Below are 23,375 nucleotides of genomic sequence, written 5' to 3' on the forward strand. Positions count from 1 at the left end.
AGACGGAAGATACTTCGAAAAATAATTGTAAAAGATAATAAATATTATATCGCAAAATATAAATTATATCCCGCGAGTGACGTTCACACTATGAGATATATATTTTAACCATTTCAATTGCGACCGTCATTGAATTGACAGCGACTGACGTCTCTTCGAACAAATTAAACACGAGGTACGGTAGATATAATTTATATCCTTGACGATCGGTCGACAAAATATTATACCTAAAGTTTGGGATGGAATATATATTACATCTCAGTGTGAACAGTTGCATTTTAAAGTAGGGTGAGCGATATTAATTTATATCTCTTGATCTAATATATATTATATTAGATTCCGTTGTTTGAAATGAGCTTTATAATAAAACTGTACCTAACTGAACGATTTCTGTACATTTCATATATTTTTAAAATTTTGATCGGAGAAAACATCTATAGATAACTCAGAACATTTTTTTTTTGGATATTTGTCTGTCTGTCTGTACGCTCAACACGGGAAAACTACTGAACGGATTTAAATAAAAGGTACAGTGGTAGCTGATCCCTGTCCCTATTAGTTACAGTTTGATTCCGGTGAAAAAAAAAATTGGTACGCGCCTAAATTTCTCAGTGCAATTCAATACTGCTTTCATTGTATTCAGAACATTTCGAGAAATGTTTATAAGTAAGAAGATTTATAAGAAGGTCTATTGAATAGGTAGGCTCCCCGTGGGAAGCCGGGGCAGGTCAACTAGTTCAACTAATAAATAACACTTTATGTGTTCGTTTTTTATACGTTCGCGCATCGTTTTGATTGAGTGAAACTTGTAAGTACTACTCAACAACTTTAAAGTTTCACTACTTGAAAATTTAAACAGTTGTTAAATAGGTACCTAAATGTGACGTAGAAGCATCAACATACAGTAGGTGGCGCGCGAGTCGTTTTAACAAATAACAAAGATTTGAAACGCAACGCATGCCGGGCATTATCTATTTTAGTGTATTATATTTATGTTTTCTCTAGGAAATAAAAAAATATATGAAACGGAATGAACAGTTGCTATCCAAAGATTTTTGGCAATCGAGTATTAAACATTGGAGGTAGAATGTGGCACTTGATGTATAAGGCCAAAGAGGATTAGGCGACGCGATCTAGATACGTGCTAGGTCAAACTCATATAGGTAAAATTTATTAGTCGTAGTTAAGTTTACCTACATTACACACCTTATTAAATTAGTACATTCTTAGGTACCTATATATGTATACTTTGTATTTTAAAAACCAATTCGTAGTTACTTATTGAATTGTGATGTATCTAACGGATCAATTACCTAGGTAGGTATGAAAATTACTTATCAAATGGAAAGTTTTGTGAGTTCATTTATTGAGTATAAATTAGCATTACCTATATGTTGACTATTTACATGTAGAATTAATTAATTTAAGGGCCGACACAGGTGGACAGACAAATCGAACTATTCTTTCTATTTCTGTCTAGTCCGTGTAATGCCCACAGACTGTTATAATTAAAAAATCTCATTAAAAAAAATGGCACCTTCTTGTGTTACGTAGTTACGAATGATCTTATCCTAATTTGCACTATAATCTTAACCTGCATTACCTGTTAATATTATTTAATTTTTTTTTTTTTCTCTGTACACTAAAAAAAATTAAATATAATTTTTAGCAAGAAATTAACGTTTAAACGAAAGTAATAAAACTCTTATGACAATACTATTTACTAATGTTAATGACACAGTTTAATATTTGTATACCTAATATAATATTATTATACTTCACTTGTACCAAAAAAAATTAAGTACAATTTGTATAAAATTGTTGTCCGTAATTTTTTGGAGTTGTTTCTTGTTAGTTATTTCCACCAAATTCAATATTTAGGTAGGTACCTACTTAAAACAGTTGAAGCTTTCAATATCAACCAACAAGATCAAAATAAAGTAGGCACCTAGTATTATAGGTATAATGCGTAACAAATGTACTGACTATATATATTACACTTAGAAAATACTAACTTAAAAAGTTTAGTTGAAAAGAAGACAAATTTAATTAAACATTAACAAATGGGCGGCAAAAATGGACGAAGTTTAATAGGTTTAGAGAGACAGCTTGAATAAGATTAGTTAGGTATGCAAAAAAATGTAAGTAGTTTAAAAAAAACGGAAGCTGTTGCGAAAAAGCGGTATAAAAAATAGTAAACTTTCAGCTAAATGATATGTTTCAGGTTTTCAGTCTTTAGAAAGTGTTGCATTTTAACACTGAAAGATAAAAAAATAATACTTGTTTTTATCGATGTTTTTAATCCAAAACGTGTAGTAACCTTTTGAATTCTTTTTTAAAGTAAAGGCATATCTAGTTCTTTTAGTCTTTGTAAAGATATTAAGGAAGTAGAATACGCTTTGGTTTAAAAGCGACGATATTATGCAAATCTGTTTACATTTCTGACATAGTCTCGATCGCGAAAATGCTAAACAATTATCTAACAAATAAAGGTAAGTAAATACAATATTTACATGCTTATTGCTTTAATGTTATCATCATTAAATTGTAGATAGTTATTAATACAACATGGCTATATTAAACGCTTTAGGTAATGAGAATCTTATACTTAGTTAAATATAATATAACAGTATATGCCGGACACAGTAATTTTGGGGATTATTATTTATTTATCTTTGTGCGCTTGTATGTATTTTTTCATATTTCTTAATTCATTTAAAAGAAGCATCATTATTTTTGCGAAGATTTAGTTTTTTTACAAAGTAGAACATATTAATGTTATAATTATATTTTCATGGTCCCCAATTCAAAAATTATTGCAAATGGCATCAAATTATGTATTTCAATAATTAAATATAAGTATTCAACGCAGTAAAAGTTCATAGCTCGGAAGTCCTACCATACCAAATGATATAAAATTCAACATTATTATCCTGTTACCTGTAGGTACCTCTACCGGTACCTACAGGTACAATGATTTCTTGACTTGACTAAAATACTGACAGCTTATTTTGTAGTGAAAAAGTGTGCTGTGGTTTTATTTCTTTAACATTTTTCCATTTAATATTTGAAATAGGTCGAGAGGAAAATCCCGGAATAGGTCGAGCGGCACTTCTATAATCGGTGTTAGATTTTAAGAAGCCCTGAGCGTAAGTGGTTATTTCATATTTGATTTTGTTCTAAGCTGGTTCTAAGCCTGACTTAATATCAAACAATGGATGATGAAAATGCAAAATGAAAAAAAAAAATGTATTTGACAACCTAGATTTATATTTAGACACCTAAGTATATTTTTGTTCTTTGCATATTATTTAAGTTCAAAAAAATATTACTTAAATCGTGTTCAAATCGTAACAAACACATGATTTGATCGACAGTACACCAAACACTAAAAGATGATTCTTGACTTTGTGATAATATCTTGTGACTACAGTGTATCGTACTTTCGTGCTATTAAATAAATACCATAAATGACACCTAGCTAACCTATAATACGCTACTTTTATAATCATAATTACTGGGAGATCCAATTGATTATGTACGAGTAACTATTAACATAGTAGGTACAATGTGCAATGCGCGCCATCCGAACCTAAAAAAAGCAGGTTTTACGAGAAGTCACAGGATTAGGTATTAATAAATCTTAGATTCGGAAGTTTGCTTTTAGCTAATACTATATAATCATTTATAAATTTTAAAAATAATGTGGGTTTGTTCCTGTACAGGTGTTTTTGTACAGATATTTAATGTACATATATTTAATGTACGACTGATGTCGCTGGATATATAGTAGCGCCGTGTTCTCTACCAGGGTAGTAATAAAAACAAAAGAAATGAACACTAAAAAAATATATATTATAATTCACTATTTAAAGTTACAATTTCTTTGGAAACAACAACACGCTACAAGAGGCTAGGGGCAACTAACCAATTTCGCTACGCCGTCGCACGCGTAGCCTCTAAAATGCCTATTTACTAGTGCCTCTACATCACACCACCCCAAATTTTTATCTTAATAAAAATTAAACAAATACAAATTTCCGCAACCTTAATTTTATTTCACAATATTCGTTCTTTATTTTTCGACAACCCTAGCAATGTTTCCGATCCGCTTACCCAACAAATCATAATTTAAACACGTCACCCAGTTAAAGTGTTCCTTTGATTCGATACATGGTACATCTCTTAACACATCATACTTGAGATGAGGTCACTACAACTTGAGCGGGTGGCGACGGGGTCGCTGTGGCAAGTCCACTTACAATTGTTGCTATTCCCACGCCATCCAGCCTTCGTTGCACTCAACGCTTCGAATGTTTGTTACATTACATTTTACATTTACACACTATCCAATAAACTATAACAATCGTCAACCACTCTAACACTCCCAATAATAAGGTTTAGTTATGTTTTCTAATAAAAAATAATATATGCGGATCGGGCCATTTTACAATACTTATTTCTTAATACTTATTGCTTAATTGCTAGTTGATACTCAAATTATTCTACTGATACCTAACGGGCGTTTTGCTGACTCTCCCGCTCCGAGTAGTACGGATTGTATGAGTCGGCAAAACGTCATCGTCGCTAAATCTACATTTTTTCTTACATGACGTTTCACCCGGCGTTTGTCGTGGATTTTCGATATCCAGGACAAAAGCCGGTTTCAACCTGTCAATAGAAATAAGGGCCTGTCTATTGGGTAACTGTACTAAGTATGCTTTTTCCAGCCGCTTTATGACGTCATAGGGACCGTCATACGGTGGTTGTAGACACTTACGCATTACATCGTTTCTAACAAAAACTTTTTTACAGTCTTTTAAAGCAGGGTGCACAAAAATAGTTCGAGAGTCTCTTTGTGTCTCGGGTTTCGGTCTTAAATTACTAATTACCTGTTTCAACTGCTTTAGGTACTCCTCACCGTCCGTTATCTTACTATCCGATGGTTCGAAAAATTCTCCAGGGAGCCTCAGAGTTCGCCCGAAGGTTAATTCCGCGGCACTTACCCCTGTGTCACTGCGTGGTGCTGCACGCAGTCCCATCATAATGGTGTGCATTTCCTCAACCCATGACCTATTGTCCTTTAATCTCGCCATTAAGGCGGTCTTAAAACTACGATGCCATCGTTCGATCGCGCCATTACTCTGTGGATGGTACGGTGTCGTCCTAAACTTATGAACCCCTAAATATTTCATTAACTGTCTAAAGAGACTGCTTTCAAATTGCTTTCCTTGATCTGAACTCAAATTAATAAAACACCCATGTCTAGTAATCCATCCTTCATACATGAGTTTGGCTACTGTCTTCGCACAAATATCTTTAATTGGAAATGCTTCCGGCCAACCCGTTTCTCTATCGATCATTGTAAGACAATACCTGTAGCCTTCCTCTGAAATAGTGAATGGACCTGTAATGTCAATGTGTAAATGACACATTCTATCTACTTTTGCAAATTGCCCTAAAGGTGACATAGTGTGTCTGTGAACCTTTGCTTTTTGACACTCTATGCACGACCTAGCCCAAATACCTATATCTTTATTCATCCCAGGCCAAAAATAATTATTAGTTACCATTTTCCTTGTTGTTCTAATGCCAGGATGACTTAGGTTATGTATTGTTTCGTATGCGATACGCCTAAACTGTTTTGGTAAGTAAGGTCTAGCCTTATCGCCTCGCAAGTTACAAACAATCGGCTTATTTACACTCGGCAAGTCAATTTTTATTAGTCTCGTATTACCGTTTTTTGTTCCTAGCAATTCTGTGAGCTCTTTGTCGTTCGCTTGCGCAATAGCCACTTCTGTGAAGTCAAGTACAGACGGGCACGAAATTGTTTCAACTCGCGATAACGCGTCCGCGGGCGCATTCTCTTCGCCTTTTGTATAGCGTATATCCGTCGTGAACTCACTAATAAATAATAACTGACGGGTCCTTCGCGGCGTTTCTTTACTACTACTTAGCTTTTTAAACGCAAACGTTAACGGCTTATGATCTGTATACAAAACGAGATCTCTACCTTCGAACATGTTCCTAAAATATTGCACTGACAAATAAAGCGAAAGTAACTCCCTGTCGTAGGTACTGTACTTTTGTTGCGTGTCAGTCAATTTTTTTGAAAAATAACCTAACGGAACCCATTCGTTATTTACTCTTTGTTGCAATGTGCCTCCAACGCAAGTATTTGACGCGTCTGCCATTATAGCAAGCACTTGACCTGTTATCGGATACGCTAACAAAGCAGCGTTCTGTAAATTTAACTTGCATTGTTCGAAAGCTTGAACAGCACTTTCTGTCCACACTATACTACTTTTGTCACGTTTCTTTGCTCCGTGAAGATACTTATTTAATTCAGCTTGATATTCGGCTGCCTGACGCAAATGACTTCTATAGAAATTTACCATGCCTAAAAATCTACGAAGTTCCTCTACCGTTTTCGGTCTGGGAAAGTCTACAATGGCTTGGACCTTGCTTGGCAACGGTCTTAAGCCACTGGCTGAGACCTCATGACCCAAAAACTCAACTTTATCTTGTGAAAACGCACACTTTGCTAAATTAATAGTTAACCCAACTTGTTGTAGTCTTTCAAAAACGGCCTCTAAATGTTTTTCGTGGAGCGAACTATTTTCGCTAGCTATTATTAAATCATCTAAGTATGAAAAAACAAATTCAGTTTTATAATTCGCGCAATCCGGGTTATTTTGCTGAAAATTTGCCTCTAAATCCTGTAAAACATAATTATTCATGAAACGTTGAAACGTCTGTGCTGCGTTTCTTAAACCGAAAGACATACATGGCCATTCAAATAAACCAAAAGGTGTAATGATTGCTGTTTTCTCCACGTCATCCTCTGCTATCGGAATAAAGTGATACGCTCGGTTAATATCAATCCTGCTAAATACTTTCTTATCGGCTAAAATAAACGTAAAATCCTTTATGTGAGGAATTGGGTATCTATCAGGCTTCGTAATTGCATTCAGCGCTCTATAGTCTCCACACGGCCTTATATTACCATCTTTTTTAGGTACAACGTGTAGAGGACTCGCCCACGCACTCTTTGACGGGCGGCAAATACCCATTTCCTGCATAAGGCGAAATTCTTCTCTTACCTTTTTAAATCGGTCCGGCGGCAGTGGCCTTGGGCGCGCATGCACCGGAGGACCTGAAGTCTCGATGTGGTGTCTTACGCTGTGACGTGGTGGTTCTTTGAACGTCGCTGGCATTGTCAATTCCGGAAACCTACTTAGAAGAGAATAACATGGATGCGACTCGGCTATAGTAAAAATAGATGAATGCTCCGAGTTTACTATAGTGGAAATTACATACATGTTAGTCTCCTGATCTAACAATCGTCTGTTTCTTAAGTCTACTAACAAATTATACTTAGCTAAAAAATCCGCTCCTAAAATGGGTTGTTTAACGTCGGCTATTACAAAAGTCCACTTAAACGCACGACGCAATCTTAAATTTAACACTAGAGTCTTTGTTCCGAAAGTTTGTATTTCACTACCATTCGCGGCATAAAGTTTGTATTTATTATTTACTGTACTATCACACACTGATTTATAACTTTTAGGCAACACTGAAATGTTCGCACCTGTGTCTATTAAATAACGTATGCCATTGTCCTTATCCGTAATACATAAACGGTGGTTCCCTAATTCGACGCAGGTACCCACCGGTTCTACCTGCATCTCCACTAGTTTTCCTGCTGCTTATTCCAGGTGCATGGCTGTTCGCAGCGATTAGCTCTCTGCCTATATTTAAAATGATGCACGCAGAGCCAGTCCGGGCTATCCGGGGTACGTCTGGATCTGTTGTCGTCTCGTCCTCTGGAACGCGAACGACCACGGAACCCTCCGCGACCTCGCCTGCCTCGCCAACTGTGTCTGGACCTGTCCAGCTGGTCCAACCTCGCATGGATCCTGGCTATTTCAGCTGCCATCGACGAATTTCCGGGTACCGTCTCCTTTGCTGCCACTTCTGCTACTGGTTGGGACTTCAGAGTTTCCATTACTTTGTCAGCAATCACGGCTAGTCTGTCTAGATCTTTAGCTTCTGTTGCAGCCAGAACGCCTCGTGCTGCTGCTGGTAGCAGATTCTGCCATAAAACACTTAGGGTCTCATTATTAATTTTACCCCTGGCCAGATCCTGCATCTTTCGAAGGAGGTGGCTGGGTTTCTGATCACCCAGTTCCATCTCCCCGATGAGCTTCTGTATTTGGCGGTTCTCCGACTCTTCATATATGTTCAGCAACCTTTCTTTAAGTACCTCGTACTTACGCACCTCCGGAGGATTGATCAGGATGTCCGTCACCTGTTGAATGACATCCTTACCCAGCTTGGATACCACTATATTGTACTTGGATGCGTCTCCTTGTTTTTGTGGTGCCAGTATTGCCTCCAGCTGGATAAACCAGACTCTAGGTTGGTCGGTCCAAAACTCCGGGATCTTCGACGTGATAGATATCGACGCTAGATGCGTGTCTTCATCCATCACTACTGTCGTAGGTTGCGCCATTTTTAAAGTTTTTTAGTTTTTCACTTCCTTACACGTGTTAATTTGAGTTGCCCTAGCTTACGTTACTTTACTTTATTTTAATTAAGAAAATTAACACGCGTTACCCTGGTAGTTCAAAGTCCGAGTCACCAATGTACAGGTGTTTTTGTACAGATATTTAATGTACATATATTTAATGTACGACTGATGTCGCTGGATATATAGTAGCGCCGTGTTCTCTACCAGGGTAGTAATAAAAACAAAAGAAATGAACACTAAAAAAATATATATTATAATTCACTATTTAAAGTTACAATTTCTTTGGAAACAACAACACGCTACAAGAGGCTAGGGGCAACTAACCAATTTCGCTACGCCGTCGCACGCGTAGCCTCTAAAATGCCTATTTACTAGTGCCTCTACAGTTCCTTAGTTTCCTTTGCGTTCGCACATCGTTCGTCTGATTATGCTGTTGTACAAAGTTTGCTGACACTTGAGTGAATACTCTAACATACGAGTAGTACCGTCAAATTGCAATGAATGGCACGCGAGTCGCATTGCATTGCAACGCATGCCGGGTATCAGTTCGTGTTGATTTAACAGCCACCTTAAGCCACTCTAGGGTGTATAATCAGGAACGTTAGTCCGTCTATCCATCCCAGACTACAAGTGTAAATTAAAAAAAATTTAACACCCCCGACAAGTGAAGGTTACAGTAACTAGAAAAGAGCTGATAACTTTCAAACGGCAGAACAGATTTTCTTAGATTTTATATCTAAGAACACTCTTGATCAAGCCATCTTTCAAGCAAAAAAAACTAAATTAAAATCGGTTCATTAGTTTAGGAGCTACGATGCCACAGACAGATACACACATCAAACTTATAACACCTCTTTTTGGGTCGGGGGTTAAAAAATATACAAATTCACCGTCTGGGGTAGACACTAGACAGACAGGACACGTATTACACAGTATATACCCTAGGGTGGCGTTTGAGGTTGAATAAACGGAATAAGCCGATTAGTCGAATAACATTGACTTTCAACTTAACTGTAGTTAGTTATGACGCAGGCGTTCGAAATTTTGCGCGCTCCACTCCTAATTTTCACAATAATATAAATGCGGAAATGCAGCCAGTATTCTTGGCACCATTCCACGCGGGCATGATTTGTACAGTAATTAGATAAGGCTAGCTTTAAGTTTTATTGTAATATTTTCACACATTAATATAAATAAAAAAAACCTTTTATAATATAAATAATGTTAAGGGCACTTTGGTTGGTGAAAATTAGAACCGCATAGTATTTGCAAATTCGGAGTCAACGCATTGCGCAATGTACTAGTACTATGTATGTATGTAGTACTGTGTACCTATACTGTGAAATACGATAAAAACGTGAACTACCCGTCAATTTTATTTTTGTATTGTTGGGGATTATAAAAATAAATTTATTTATTATTAATATTTTTATTAATACTAAATAAATTTATTTCTAATTACTATTGTTACAACAGCTACAAATTATGCTAAAAATAAAAATAATACAAATATACAATCACTAACACATAATAAAATCAATAATATTATTACGCCATTATTTATTCACATACTAATTAAATTCCCCATTGGGATCAATATTTAAAACCTCTAAAATTATTATTATTTAATTTATTATTACCTATAATAATATAATAAGTACATCTGAATTTCGACCCTCATTTAGCCCTTTATAAATGCATAAAAAAAAATAGTTAATAGCATTCTGAATTTAATGCTAAAGAAATTATATATTTTCATTGCCTACCCGCTTTACCGATTTTGACAAAACTAGTAGAGATAGTTTGCATATGTACATTATTCGCTATATTTTCATGGGTTTTTTTTAAAAACCTAGCCACTCAGACGAAGTCGCGGGCATCATCTAGTCATTGTGAATTTCTGGTAATATATTTTCATTGCAATAAAATTGAACTACTACTCATATTAGGCATAAAAATTAAAAAATCGCGATGTACCAAAAATGATATAAAAATGTTAAATTCATCCAAGAAAAAATATAGATAAATATTGAATAGAATAGATACAAAGTAGGAACTAAGAGCAGAGCAAAACAAATATTATTATTTATAGGTATCTAGTTTTACTGCTGCTTGAAATATTTTTGATCCATATAGGAACTTCAGCACCTAAACCAAGCAGAACAAGGAAAGTAGTAATAGAGAGCAATCATTAAGCATAATTATTTCAATATAACAAATCTATAATAATATAAGACTTGTAAGAACAATCTTAGAATTATTTATATCATCACACTCAAGAAAGAGAATAAAAAAATATGTTACTTTTCAATACATAGACGTCTCTGTTTTACTCTTATAATTTATTTAATAACTGTCCAGAAAAATTAAAAATTATGAATTATGTGTATACTGTGATACACGCCACAACTAATATTAAATTATTATTGATTAAAAAAATATTATTTTCAGTAAGACATTGACAATTGGATATATTTTCTGGACATTTATTAACAATACCTAAATGAAACAACATAGTTGTTACATAATTGTACTTCACAGTACCTACAAGATTTCTATTGCCTCTCATAAAATTTATTTAATGCTTTTCGTTTTGCTGAAACTTCTTTCAATAGCTCCTTGGAAAACGTTCCAGTGATCCATTTTAGCACCTTAAAAACTATCTTAAAGTTCAACATTATGATATCACATTTAAATTGCACATCCAGAAAACAGTTGCCAACAGGACAATTTATGTTCATAAAAAAAGTTAATAATATTAAACTGTTTAAAAAACTCATCTATTGTCCAAACGACCATTACCCTCCAGTACCATTAAAATATTGAGCATGTTTTGTATATGGAGCTGCAATATGATAAGGAGGAGGCTGCCCCCTCCTATACATTGTCTCTGACAGACCACTGGGACTATGCCGATGACTTACTACACTTGGCGCATTGGATGAGGCTGGTATAGCATCATATATATCATACATATTTTGACTAGGAATAGAAGGTATATGAGTAAAGCTGCCATCATCTGATACCAGAGGTGTGTTTGTCATGCGATAAGGGTTTGTTGCATTAGTGTGGCCAGTGGGTGAGTATAGTTCAGGTGATTGTGAAGGAACATAAGTTGGGCTTGTAGTGGACATATCGTAAAGGTTACAATTAGGGGATGATGTTTGATGCATTGCAGGTGTGTAATGATGAGCATCCATATTAGCAGGAGCATACATATTATTATAATTACATAAATTTGGCATAGTGGTGGAACTAACTATTTGGCTTACTGTGCTCACTCTTGGACTTGGCATATCTCGGGCAGCATGAGGGTGATAGTTAAAAACATCATATTTCCTTTGTGCATATATTTTTTCTGTACTACAAGGATAACTTTCAGTACCATATGCATCACCATGATATTTTGCATCTGAATGGCATACCATTTCTTTCCTAGGATAAGCAGGCTCAAAAGGAGGTAAGTTGTCAACTCTGCACCTTACAGAATAAGGATTTTCATTAAATTGAGGTGATAGTATAGTTTCTTCAGTAGGATGTCTTTCTTGAGAACTAGCACTTAATCTCTGTATCTGGTAACCATCCTCAGTGCAATTATGGTAACTGTGATCATTTGCGGCAGGATAATTCTTCTCTATTGCGTGCCCTCTATAATTATTGGATGACACGGAGTTGTTACATCTGGTATCTTGTCTCGGTGAATATCTCTCATTCTGCTTAACAATATAATGTGATGGTGCTAATCCACATGAGTCCACATTTTCACTTTTATACACTTCAGTATCAGCGTTATTGTCAACATAAAGAGCATGATCTACACTCTTGTAGGATTTGTCTTGTTCATAGTTAAGATCTAAAGGTTTGTCATACGCATTTTCTATAGGTAGATTATCATAAACTGATGTTGTCATAGAATCTTGCTGGATCCCCTCAGAGTTATCATTGCAAGTATTGCCACTATCAACTTTGTTGTCTGATGCAAATCTTTGTTGCAGAGTAGGAGTTATTTTTGCTGCTTTTATGTGAACTGCATTTTGCATAGGGGGAGATACATCCTGTGTACCCTCTTTGTGGATGTTTCTTGCGTGTTTTGCCATAGCTCTCAATTCTTTTGGATATGGAGTAGGTGCTCTGCGTAATTGCCCTGGTTTTTCTATAGTCTTTATGGCAGGTTTCATATCAACAAAACTAATATGACGAGGTGCACTCGGTGCTTCTGTATTCTCTGGCTTCACATTATCTGATTTAATCTCAATGGGAGTCAAAGGCACTTGGGGAAAGAGAAAACAAGTAAGGACTTGCTCATAAGTATTAGGATCTACTTCAGAATGCATAGGCACTAAAGGTTTGCTTTGATTTTCAGACAGCCAGAGGGCAACTAAATTATCACAATTTAATAAGGACTGGGGTAGACAACTCAATGAATTTCTTACTAGGTTTAAAACTCTCAAAGAAGTCAAATGCCCAATTTCTGGTGGAACTTTTGTCAGCTTGTTTGCGCGGAGTGATAGGACAGATAGTTTTGAACAACTACCAATTTCTGGTGGGACCACTCTCAACAAATTTTCATCAACATTAAGATATTTTAGCTTTCTCAAAAGACCAATCGAAGATGGTATCTTATCTATGTAGTTACACATCAGCATTAACTCTTCCAGGTTTTTTAACTGTCCTATACTATCTGGTATGGAATACAGCCTGTTATTATCCAACTTGAGAGCTGTCAAATTGCTCAGCTGTCCAATGCTTTCGGGGAGCTGTGTCAAACTATTTATTGACAAGGTGAGGTCTTCTAATCGAGTACAATAACCAATTTCTGGAGCTAGCTCTTCAATCAAATTATTACTAGCTTCTAAATGAATAAGGTTTTCTAGAGGCTTTATTATTGCAGGAATACATGTAAAACTGTTACTGTCAATCCACAATTCTTTAAGCTTCAAAAATCTTCCAATGACTTCAGGAAATTGTTGAAATTCATTTTGTCCTATATCTAACCTCAAGAGCTCAGTGGAGCGTGACAGAGATTTAGGTAGAATCATCAAATAGTTATCTCTTAATTCAAGAATATGTAAATTAGCTAAACGGCCAAAATTTCCAGGTAGATACTCAAGGTATGTGTCATTGAGATATAAATCTTGTAGAGCGATGAGGTTAGTGATTGTTTCAGGTAATTTTTCTAATGGATTCACGCTAAGGTCTAAGAACATTAAATTCTTTAGTGCTTTCATGTTATCTGGTATGGATGCTAGGGTGTTTCTACTGATGTTCAAATGCTGCAGATTTACCAATGATGATATAGCTGTGGGGATCGCCTGAAGCTCGTTGTCACTAAGATCTAAGTATTTCAAGCCATGACACATGAAAAGCTGCCTCGGCAGCTCTGTTATGCGATTACTCTGGCATAGCAGGGTTTCAAGAGTTCTCTCATACACGAACACTTCCGTTGGCACATCCGTTAGTGAATGGTGAGAATAATCTAACTCCACTATGTCTTCCACACCAGGTCTTACACAGCATAGAAAATCGAATGGCATTTTGGAGCTTCAACACTTCCAGCCGACTACAAAGTACAAACACTGAACAGCTACGTGAAACACACACATCAGGCATCCTTTATTGTTATTGAGCTTATCATCATTGTAGTTGCTTAGTGTCTTATAGACTTTATTTCATATATTACGTATAAGGTCACAAATTAAACAATTCTTTTAAAATAACAATTATTAAACTACGGAATGAATCACGCAAATTCATAACTGATTCACGTTTGACAAATGTGAAAACTGAAAAGTGAAAACCTGTGGGGAAAACTGAAATGACAAGTGAATTGACGTCACAAATTCTACTGTCTATGGCCACAGACGACGAATTTTATAGTCGAATTCACACTATCAGCTTAAGTCAAATTTTGGGCCTCATTTAAACGAGAGCTTTTTTAATGTCATGACCTTTAAAAAAGCACTCGTGTAAATGAGGCCTAAAAATTTGAGTTATTGGTCTGAACTGTGAATTCGACTATATAAAAAAAAAACGACTGTGTCGGGACTTCGTCTGTGTTGGTGTTAGCTGGCGGGCGTGCTCTGCCTTTTTGGAGTGTTTTTTTTTTTTAAAACTGACTGGAAGGCGCTCTAAGGGGGTGCCGTGCGTGTGTCGGCGAGCGCCAGCACAGATGGGGTCCATATTTGTACATAGTTTAACTAACTTGTTACAAATAACTACAAACTTGACATTGGTTAATCTTTGTAAAGCCAGACGAGAGAAAAAAAAAGACTGTGTCAAATATTATGTCAAATTAAATCAATCACAAATGTCAAGTGAATACCAACTTTATTTGAATTTTTATTTTGATTTTAAAAGCGACAACTTTGAAAGAAATTAGCATTGGAAAAAGAAATAACTCTTTGTAATAAAAACAAAATAAAGAAATGGTTTATAAGACTTTCCACAAAGGAAAATACTTTATAACTTTTAAGAGAGGTTTTGAAGACTCTAAAAAGGATTTAACTTTAACAGTGGATAAATTGTTTGAAAATGATAGCTTGGTTTGTTAAAAGCACCTATATTTAATTTGTTATTCTAAGTCTAACCTAAGACAGCTTTTCAACAAATTAGTTACATATTTTCAAATCACAATTTACAGAGGATCACTTTAGCAGACGATGAAGATCCAACATTTTTATGCAGGATTAATTTGACGCGATGTGACTACGAAGATCTTAAAAAGCAACAAGGACTTCTTATAGACTTCGATAGCTTTCCTTCACAAGTTGTGAGGCTGTTGCAGCAATGTGCTTCGAATAATATGTAAGATGAAAACGGCTGATTTGTATTTATGCTTGTTCTATGTTCATATTATGCTGCCTACAGTCTTAGTATACACTATGCTCTGAATTCTAGGTAGTTAGTACAAGTATTAGTATTTTCTAAGGATAGAAACCATTATGAGATTCAATATATTATATGTATCTAGGCCAAAATTTACAGCATATTTATATAAATGAATGTAGTGGGCTAATGTTTTATTTTATAAGAGACCTTGTCTATTTTTTTGCAGGTTTCTAATTGTACACCAAATAAGTCCAATCCAGTACAATTTTGAAGTAGTGGAACACAATGAGTTTAGACGTATCATCCATTTATCTTTAAAGACTGGACCTGCTTGCGATAGTGATGTGAAACAGCACATGGCGGAAACTATTGGAGAATTAAAGGTATATTTATAAATAAACATGATATCCTAATTCCTTATAATATGAACTTTCTTCTTTGAATTATTAAAAAAATGTCATCATAAATTCATGAATAATAATAATTCAAATTCTTTATTATACAGAAACATTTTACATATTAGGTATAGACTAGCAAACATGGTTTGCTAGTCTATCACCTCAACAGTAGGCATGCAAAAATAAAATATACTTCTACTTTCAACTCATACAAGATAGTGCATACCATATTGTTAAAGACTCTATTTAATATTTGATATTTCTATTCACTTTCTATATCACGCCAATGTGTCGTAAAGTTGTGGGCAAAAACTAGTAGGTACATATAAAAGAAGAAACTGACTGAACAACATATTAACATACAGCTTAAACCACTAGCTCTAAGATACTTGCACCCAATGAGGGCCTCCTATATTGAAATACATAGAATTGGAAAATTTATTGATCTGTTAAAGTTTGAACCAGGGTATGGATCATTTTTTTTTAAAGATCCAATACATGTAAAAAGAAATAAGTATTCAGCTTTGTTTGTTAACTGTTAGTTAACAAAGAAATAGAATAAATTAAATAAATAAACTGACATAATATTCATGCACATTTTGATGGTAGGTACTGTTTATTCCTTAAAAACATTCTTATAGATTCCTTTCAGTTAGTTCAACATATTATTGTGCCACAAGACGCACAACATATAATTGCTTTTTCGTGTTTATAGCTTTTAAGTTTTAACCATTCAGAATTAATTTAATAGAAGGTGTTGGCAGCTCTTAAAAGTCAGGCATCAAGCAATGAAATGTTGTGGCATGATAAGCGCTTGAAGATGGAAGCAAAGATTCATGACTTGACACTCACTGTGTCTAAAATGGAAGAAGATAAACTGAGGCATGAGAAGGAGTACCAAGATGCTCTAAAAATGGAAAGGGATCGATTAGCACAAGTAAATATTGCACAAGCTTGTTTTCACATGAATATATTATGTTTTTTAGGGTTCCGTATCTCAAAAGGAAAAACGGAACCCTTATAATATAAGGCTTATAGGATCATTTTGTTGTCTGTCTGTTTGTCGTGCCTGTCAAGAAAACCTATAGAGTACTTCCTGTTGACCTAGAATCATGAATTTTGGTAGGTAGGTAGGTCTTATAGCACAAATAAAGGAAAAAGTCCTAAAACCGGTTACATCACAAAAAAAAATGTGTTACAAATAATAATAATTAGTATTTTCAATTTTCAAAGCAAGATAACTATATCAAGTGGGGTATAATATGAAAGGGCTTTATCTGTCCATTTTAAAACAGATTTTTATTTTATTTAAACATCTTTATTGCTAAATACTATGACAAAGAAAACTACTTAACTATATTATTATACTTGAAAAATGTACTAACAGGAAAAACTACAATTACAAAGAAGTGCAGAGATAAACTCCAACAACCTGCTTGCAATGTCTCAAGAAAATTTGAGCAAAAAAGACAAAGAGATAGAAGAATTGATGCATAACAACAAGCAGTTACGAGATAACATCACACAGTTGGAATACCAGATTAGGTAATATGATTTGGGCTGATATCTATAGAGTGTACTTTGATTTTGCTCTGACTTAAGTGTCAGTTGAAGCGAGACAGATTCACGCCAGGGATATAAAGCTGTTTCATTTTAACAGTGTCTTTAGTTTCAAAGTCAAAGTGAGCTTATAGATCCCAATCTTAGACAGTAGAGAATACTTTGACTTTGCTCAGATTTAAAACAGACTTTGTGATAATAATTAATACTCAATGATGCCCGCGATGCGGTGCGATTCTCCGGTTGAGGTTTTAAAAATTCTGTGGGAACTCTTTGATTTTTTGGGATAAAAAGTAGCCTCATCCATATCCGAGTTGCAAACTATCTTTGTACCAAACTTCGTCAAAATCTTTGGTAGTCTTTTACCAATTTATATTTATTAAACTTTTTGATTTCTTGTGTATTGTATATACTAGAATAATCTATTCTTGGCGATTTCTAGTGACAAAGCACAGAGAACAAATTTATTAGAAAAAGAAGTACAAAAGACTCATATCGAAGTGGCTACTTTGAAAGCTAAAAATGCAACATTAGAAAGAGATATTTCAGAGAAGGAAATGCAGATTAATCAGCTTAATTCAAAATGTGCATATTTAGAAAAGGTATGAATTTGTTTAACTTTGTTTTTGTTTTTTGTTTTAATGGCTTTTGGTAGCACCATCACGGCACAATTTATTTCGCTAATGTCGCGTAGAAGAAGACAGAAGAGGTTGCTCTCTTTCAGAACTACTACTATTGAATTTTCCCAGTATGCGATACAATAGTTAGTATTTGATATTCTACAACAACACAATAGGAAAGAGTATGTACATTTTATCATCATCATCATCATTATGTCATCGTCTTGCCTACGCAGTTAAAACTGCACAGGCAGTGCAGTCAAATCTTTAGCAACTCTTGGAACTGCGCGGGATACCAGCGATATGAATATCTCTGTGTAGGTCACCAATATGTACAGTCCGACCAGGTTCTTTTGGCGCGTGGCCAAAATCGAAACTAAAACCACCATCTAGAGAAGTGCACTTGTTGATAGTTCGCTGTGTCGGCATAAAGCGACAACTGCGCACTCACTCAAGTGCCAAAAGAGCCTTGTCGGACAGTATGTGTTATAGACAATAAGGCTAAAGAACGGAATTCCAGAAATTCCACAAGCGAAGCTAGGGAGGTTCAGAAAAATACAGTTTTTTCTTATATTACTCATTAATTTTCTTATGTGTAATTTTAGGCAATGAAAGACAGTTCAGACAATATAAAAGAGCTAAATGATAATATACAGACTCTCAAGATGGAAAAGGTTTGTTGCTTTTTTTTTAATTAAGTCCAATTAGTTAAAAAAAAATCTATGAGATAGGCAAAGTATGAAACCTGGACGTAAGGCCAACAGAAATGATAGTTGGAACGCATTATTGAAACAAAAATTTTTTAGGCGCCTTGGGCGATTTTGGGATGGGTTTATTAGCTTTTAAAAGCCCCTATTAAGATTTAATTTTGACTGTATGCTTGATTTCAATGATGTCTAGGATGCTTTTCATAAGCGGAGTGCCTCATAACAGCTCCTAAATTTTTTTTCATAGTTTTAAGTTATCTATAAACAAGTTACAACTGAAACAAATGTTTTGAAAGTTATTTTTAATTTTAGACAAGCCTCGAAAGGCGTTTGACTCTAAGTGAATCCTTGGCCAATAAGAACAGTGAAGCTGCCCACTCCACAACCGAACAACTGCTGAAAGCTAACCAAATTATATCTAAGCAAAGCAATGAGCTCATTGAAATGAAGGAAAAGGTATCCGTTAATCTTTAAATAATGCCTGCGACTTAATCCTTGTGGATTTAGGTTTTTAAAATCGCTTGTCAACTCTTTGATTTTCTTGGAAAAAGGTATTCTATGTCCATCTCCAGGATGCAAACTATCTGTGCAAAATGATGTCGATCATGTCGTCCATGTGAACATTTTTAAAACCCTGTGGGAACTTTTTGATTTTCCAAGACCAAAAGTAGCCAGTGTTCGCCCCCCAGCAATCTCTACCAAAGTTTGTCAATCAGTCAAATGGATGGGCCAGGAAAAGCTAGCTCATAGACAGACACACAGGCACACGATATGTATTGCTATACTGTACTGTTCAGCAAAAAGAGCTTTGCACGAGTCATCAGGTGTGATAATATGTCTTTGCACAGATTCTGTACTTTCCTACTGCGGGAAGCAAAAGGTTTACTGAAGAACCAATAGCGCGGCGAAATCGGCACTGCATAATCACCTACTGCGCAGGTCCTGTTTATCTGACGCTAATTACTGTACGGTTAGCTGATGCTATCTGTAGGTTTATCTGACGTCAACTGCGTTTAGGTGACGTCATCTGAACGTATAGGTGCGCGTGGTAAACGTACGCAGTATCTATACATACAATTTTTTTTTTTTTAATTTTAATTTTTTTTTCTAGTTGCTATGCAGAACCGCTATTGCTTTAGAGCAGGAGAAAGTTATAGACCGCAACACGAAAGAAATAGAAGATCTAAAATCAGAAATAAATATAACGAAAGATTGTATGGAGAAACTTAGGAGCGAGCTTGAGGTGTTAAAGGAAAAGTATGAAAGCAACGAACAGGCGCTCAGAGATCGTGATGAAACTATTAAGAACAACAATATGGGTGGGTATCTACTCGTTACTTCTACTTTTTGCCAGACTGCTAAAGTTGAACAAGAAAACGACAAGCCAAGCCTACTTCAAAAGTGACGATATAACGTCACTTTTCGAAGTAGGTATATCCAAAAGAAAAAGAAAAGAAGATTGAATAGGCATCTTCTAGGTAGGCTTTACCACTTCCCTCGTTTGAGCTTGAACAAAATAAGTGTTTTGTGGTTACATTTTGCATCCAGAACATTTAACTGAGTTCGGGCATTTTCGTTAGCACGACACATTTTAGATGCTGTTTAAGTTAAGTTAGATTTTAAGGTGTTATTTCTGTAAATGTTTGTTTTGTTAAGTATGTGTTAGATCAGCAAATAAAACTAATTTTATTTTTTTTAATTAGTAATACAGTGGCTTCATAAGAAAATGGATGAAAATGCAGCTGCCAGTGATTATAATGTCCAAAACAAATGCAGAACGGCTCTTCAGTCGGCAACCAGCTCCACACCTTACCTCGTGGGGAAAAATGTCCAAAACGACTCGTCCCAAGATACCGACGAAACTATCAACTTCTACGCTACTTCTAAACTGTATGTAATTTTTCTTTTTTATTTGTAATTTTTTTTTAATATTCTTATACATATTTTTGTTTCTTGCTATAATTTTTCTAATGTTTATAAATGGGTCATTTTGTCCAAGCCTACCCCATCGTCTATATTGCCGTATGTCAATGCAAAAAAAGAGGTCTGCTTATAGATGTACCTAGGATTTGCTATGTTTATGGGTCTACTCATGACTGGATCGGAATTGGTAGAATATATGAAGGTAGAGTATTGAGCAGGTAATGAGAGTAAGGGAATGGAGAGTGCATTTGTTTGTGTTCACACTTGTGCTGAAGAGCTGTAGCCGTCCCCGAAGTTCGGTCGGAAAGACATCATTACAATAAAAACCGGCCTAGTGCGAGTTAGACTCGTGCACTGAGGGTTCTGTACTCTGTAATTTTTTTTGACATTTTGCAAGATAAATAAATTATTATATGCATAAAAATAAATGAAAATCTGTTTTAGAATGTACAGGTAAAGAAAGTCCTTTCATGTGATATCATACTTGCTATTTAATTATCTTAATTTGAAAATCGAAAATACTAACTAATCATTTGTTCATGCATTTTAATTTTTTTTTTTTGTGAATTAACCACAAGTTCATGGTTTTCGGATTTTTCCCTTACTTGTGCTATACAATCTACCTAGCTGCCAAATTTCATGATTCTATAGGTCAACGGGTACCCTATAGGTTTTCTTGACAGACACAACAAGCGAACAGATGGACAGATAGACAGACAAACAGACCTAATAAGTGTTCCTTTTGGGAATTTAATGAAATTATTCATAACATTCTTTTTGACTTCCAGATCAAGTATAGAGGAAAGCCCGCAACTTTCGATCCCAAGTAAAAATGGTTTGGATCCAAAGTACCTCCAACCAGCGTCTGACGACAACCAAGCACGCAGAAAAGGTAAATGAAATTCCATTAGGATCCAATAGGATATTTTCCACCCATTTTCATGCCATATCAATGAGCTCTGGATGAGTGGAGAGGATAAATGTCTACGCATAGGTACAGTACCACCATTTATATAAGTTACGCCGATGTACCTGCGCAGAAATCTTATTTTGGATTGCGCGAAAATATCTCAGCTAATGATACCGCGCGTCCGGTCACTATTGTTGTTGCCTACGCGCAATGATTTGTAAGCGCGAATTATGAGCGAGATAGCAAGAGTCTCTCTTGTTCTTGTGTTTAAAATCTTACCGTTAAGCAATAAGGTCTGTATTTCGTTGGTATACCAACAGTTCAGTTTCATTATTCAGTTTTAGTCGGTATTAGTTTGCGCTATTTTGCGCAAACGAATTTTACCGATGCGACTTGTAAAAGTGGTAATACTATACTCTATTTTCCTACAGTATTACAAGCCAAAGGTTATCTAAAGAAGAAATGGCGTGGCCCGCCCTTGTGCCCCACTTCATGCCACCAATCGATAAATCACTCTGGGGCAGTTTGAATGAGACAGTCGATCGCAATGACCTCTGTTTGACCGGCTACAATGCATTGCAACAAAAATACTATAAATTCAGCCAATCACAACAATTACGATTGTAGTATCGATCTCTGTTTTTCTCAATCACGATTAGGTTAAAATGACGGTCACAGTTTGCAATCACCTCTCTGGTTGATACTCGTTTGGCTACAATGCTGTAACGTTCTTGCAATAAGAACGCGGTACGTAGTACGCTGACTGCGCAGTCGGTCAGCAGTTGTATCAACTGCAATAAAACTGCATCCCAACTGCAATTTTACAGCCGACTTGCAGTCCGTTTGTAAGCTTCCATCTTAGTTATAACATCAAACGTTCTTCTGTAGGGTGGATTGTCTATCTATGGAAAAAAAATTGTTTAGCAAGAAACAGTTAAAAATTATTTTCTATAATCCGCCAACAGAAAAAATCTGTATGGTCAAACATGCAGTTACAAGCTAAGCACCCCTTACCTCCCCAACCAAGCAATAAAGCCAAGTTCCCAAGCAAGTACTGCCACCACCATTCACATGCACCACCACACAAGACTTTTCCACTACTCTCGACGCACGTTTCGCCCCGACACCGGAGCATCCTCAGGAGATTTCGACTTTACAATGCTGTATTGTCAAGAGAGCTGCAACTCTGTAATGTGCTTTCAAATATTCTAATATTCAAGGCCTAATTTAAATATTTTGTTCTTGTTACAGAAATGTTAAGGTCTTCGTCAACAAATACCCAAAGCAAGGGAAAAGAGAACAAGGTGGCCGATTTGCCGAAAGTCGACTATAGAGAGAAGAAGTCCTCCAGACCATCGACGTATCGAGCTACACCAGTATCTGCTTACTTTCCGTGAATAAATTTATGAGACAAATGATTAGGGGATGGCAATGAATTGATGATTTTTTTAAAAAAACATTAATTTATAATCCTTATAATTGTTTGTTTGTTGTAATTTTTTATTGTATATAGACTAACCTAGATATATGAAAAAACTGTAAATAAATTTTTTGAATTTTCTAAAAGTATTTTCAATGTTAAATCTAGATAAACCACTTAATCTTTTGCAAGTGGATGCAGTGCCGTTAGCGGTACTCTATATCTGTCGGTTGTATTGCCGTGACCACGTGATGGTTAGATGAATAAAATTAAACTATCTCTATGGCCGCATCGTTAAAGAAACGCAGCGCAGTTATTATTTCGCAATGACAGTGGTAAAGATAATAATAATAATAATTCTTTATTTCAGGTAAAAATGTAATAAGGTTCTTCGCTGGAATCAATAAGTTCATAAAAATAATACGGTCTACATGAAATTAGCTCGAATACCACATTTCCTGAACGAAATCTAAGCA

At 35.5% G+C, this 23,375-nt stretch overlaps 2 protein-coding genes and 1 long non-coding RNA gene across 5 annotated transcripts; 1 reads left to right on the forward strand and 2 right to left on the reverse strand.

Moving 5' to 3' along the window:
* The first annotated feature begins 415 nt into the window (after nucleotides 1–415).
* LOC123872576 (spindle assembly abnormal protein 6 homolog) lies at nucleotides 416–23,039 on the forward strand. Of its 3 annotated transcripts, XM_045916917.1 has the most exons (13): nucleotides 416–2,492; nucleotides 3,077–3,149; nucleotides 15,174–15,337; nucleotides 15,588–15,744; nucleotides 16,511–16,696; nucleotides 17,147–17,304; nucleotides 17,762–17,921; nucleotides 18,545–18,613; nucleotides 18,959–19,102; nucleotides 19,758–19,965; nucleotides 20,350–20,536; nucleotides 21,358–21,461; nucleotides 22,731–23,039. In XM_045916917.1, coding segments are annotated over exons 3-13 (1,521 nt in total). In that variant the 5' UTR covers nucleotides 416–2,492; nucleotides 3,077–3,149; nucleotides 15,174–15,335; the 3' UTR covers nucleotides 22,877–23,039. The 3 variants fall into 3 exon arrangements, with proteins under 3 accessions (XP_045772873.1, XP_045772871.1, XP_045772872.1); XM_045916915.1 differs by lacking the exons at nucleotides 416–2,492; nucleotides 3,077–3,149 and adding an exon at nucleotides 14,843–15,075; XM_045916916.1 differs by lacking the exons at nucleotides 416–2,492; nucleotides 3,077–3,149; nucleotides 16,511–16,696 and adding an exon at nucleotides 14,843–15,075.
* On the reverse strand, nucleotides 10,605–17,245 carry LOC123872586. Its single transcript, XR_006797502.1, has 2 exons — nucleotides 17,128–17,245; nucleotides 10,605–10,638 (listed from the first exon to the last, which is right to left on the reverse strand). It is a non-coding gene; the product is annotated as an uncharacterized LOC123872586 (long non-coding RNA).
* LOC123872572 (protein lap1) lies at nucleotides 11,127–14,310 on the reverse strand. The gene has a single exon (XM_045916909.1). It carries the CDS (start codon nucleotides 14,065–14,067, stop codon nucleotides 11,332–11,334), a length of 2,736 nt encoding a protein of 911 aa, XP_045772865.1. The 5' UTR covers nucleotides 14,068–14,310; the 3' UTR covers nucleotides 11,127–11,331.
* Nucleotides 23,040–23,375: the final 336 nt, after the last annotated feature.

The sequence above is a fragment of the Maniola jurtina genome, chromosome 15 (assembly GCF_905333055.1).
Source record: "Maniola jurtina chromosome 15, ilManJurt1.1, whole genome shotgun sequence".
In the NCBI taxonomy this organism is placed as follows: domain Eukaryota; kingdom Metazoa; phylum Arthropoda; class Insecta; order Lepidoptera; family Nymphalidae; genus Maniola; species Maniola jurtina.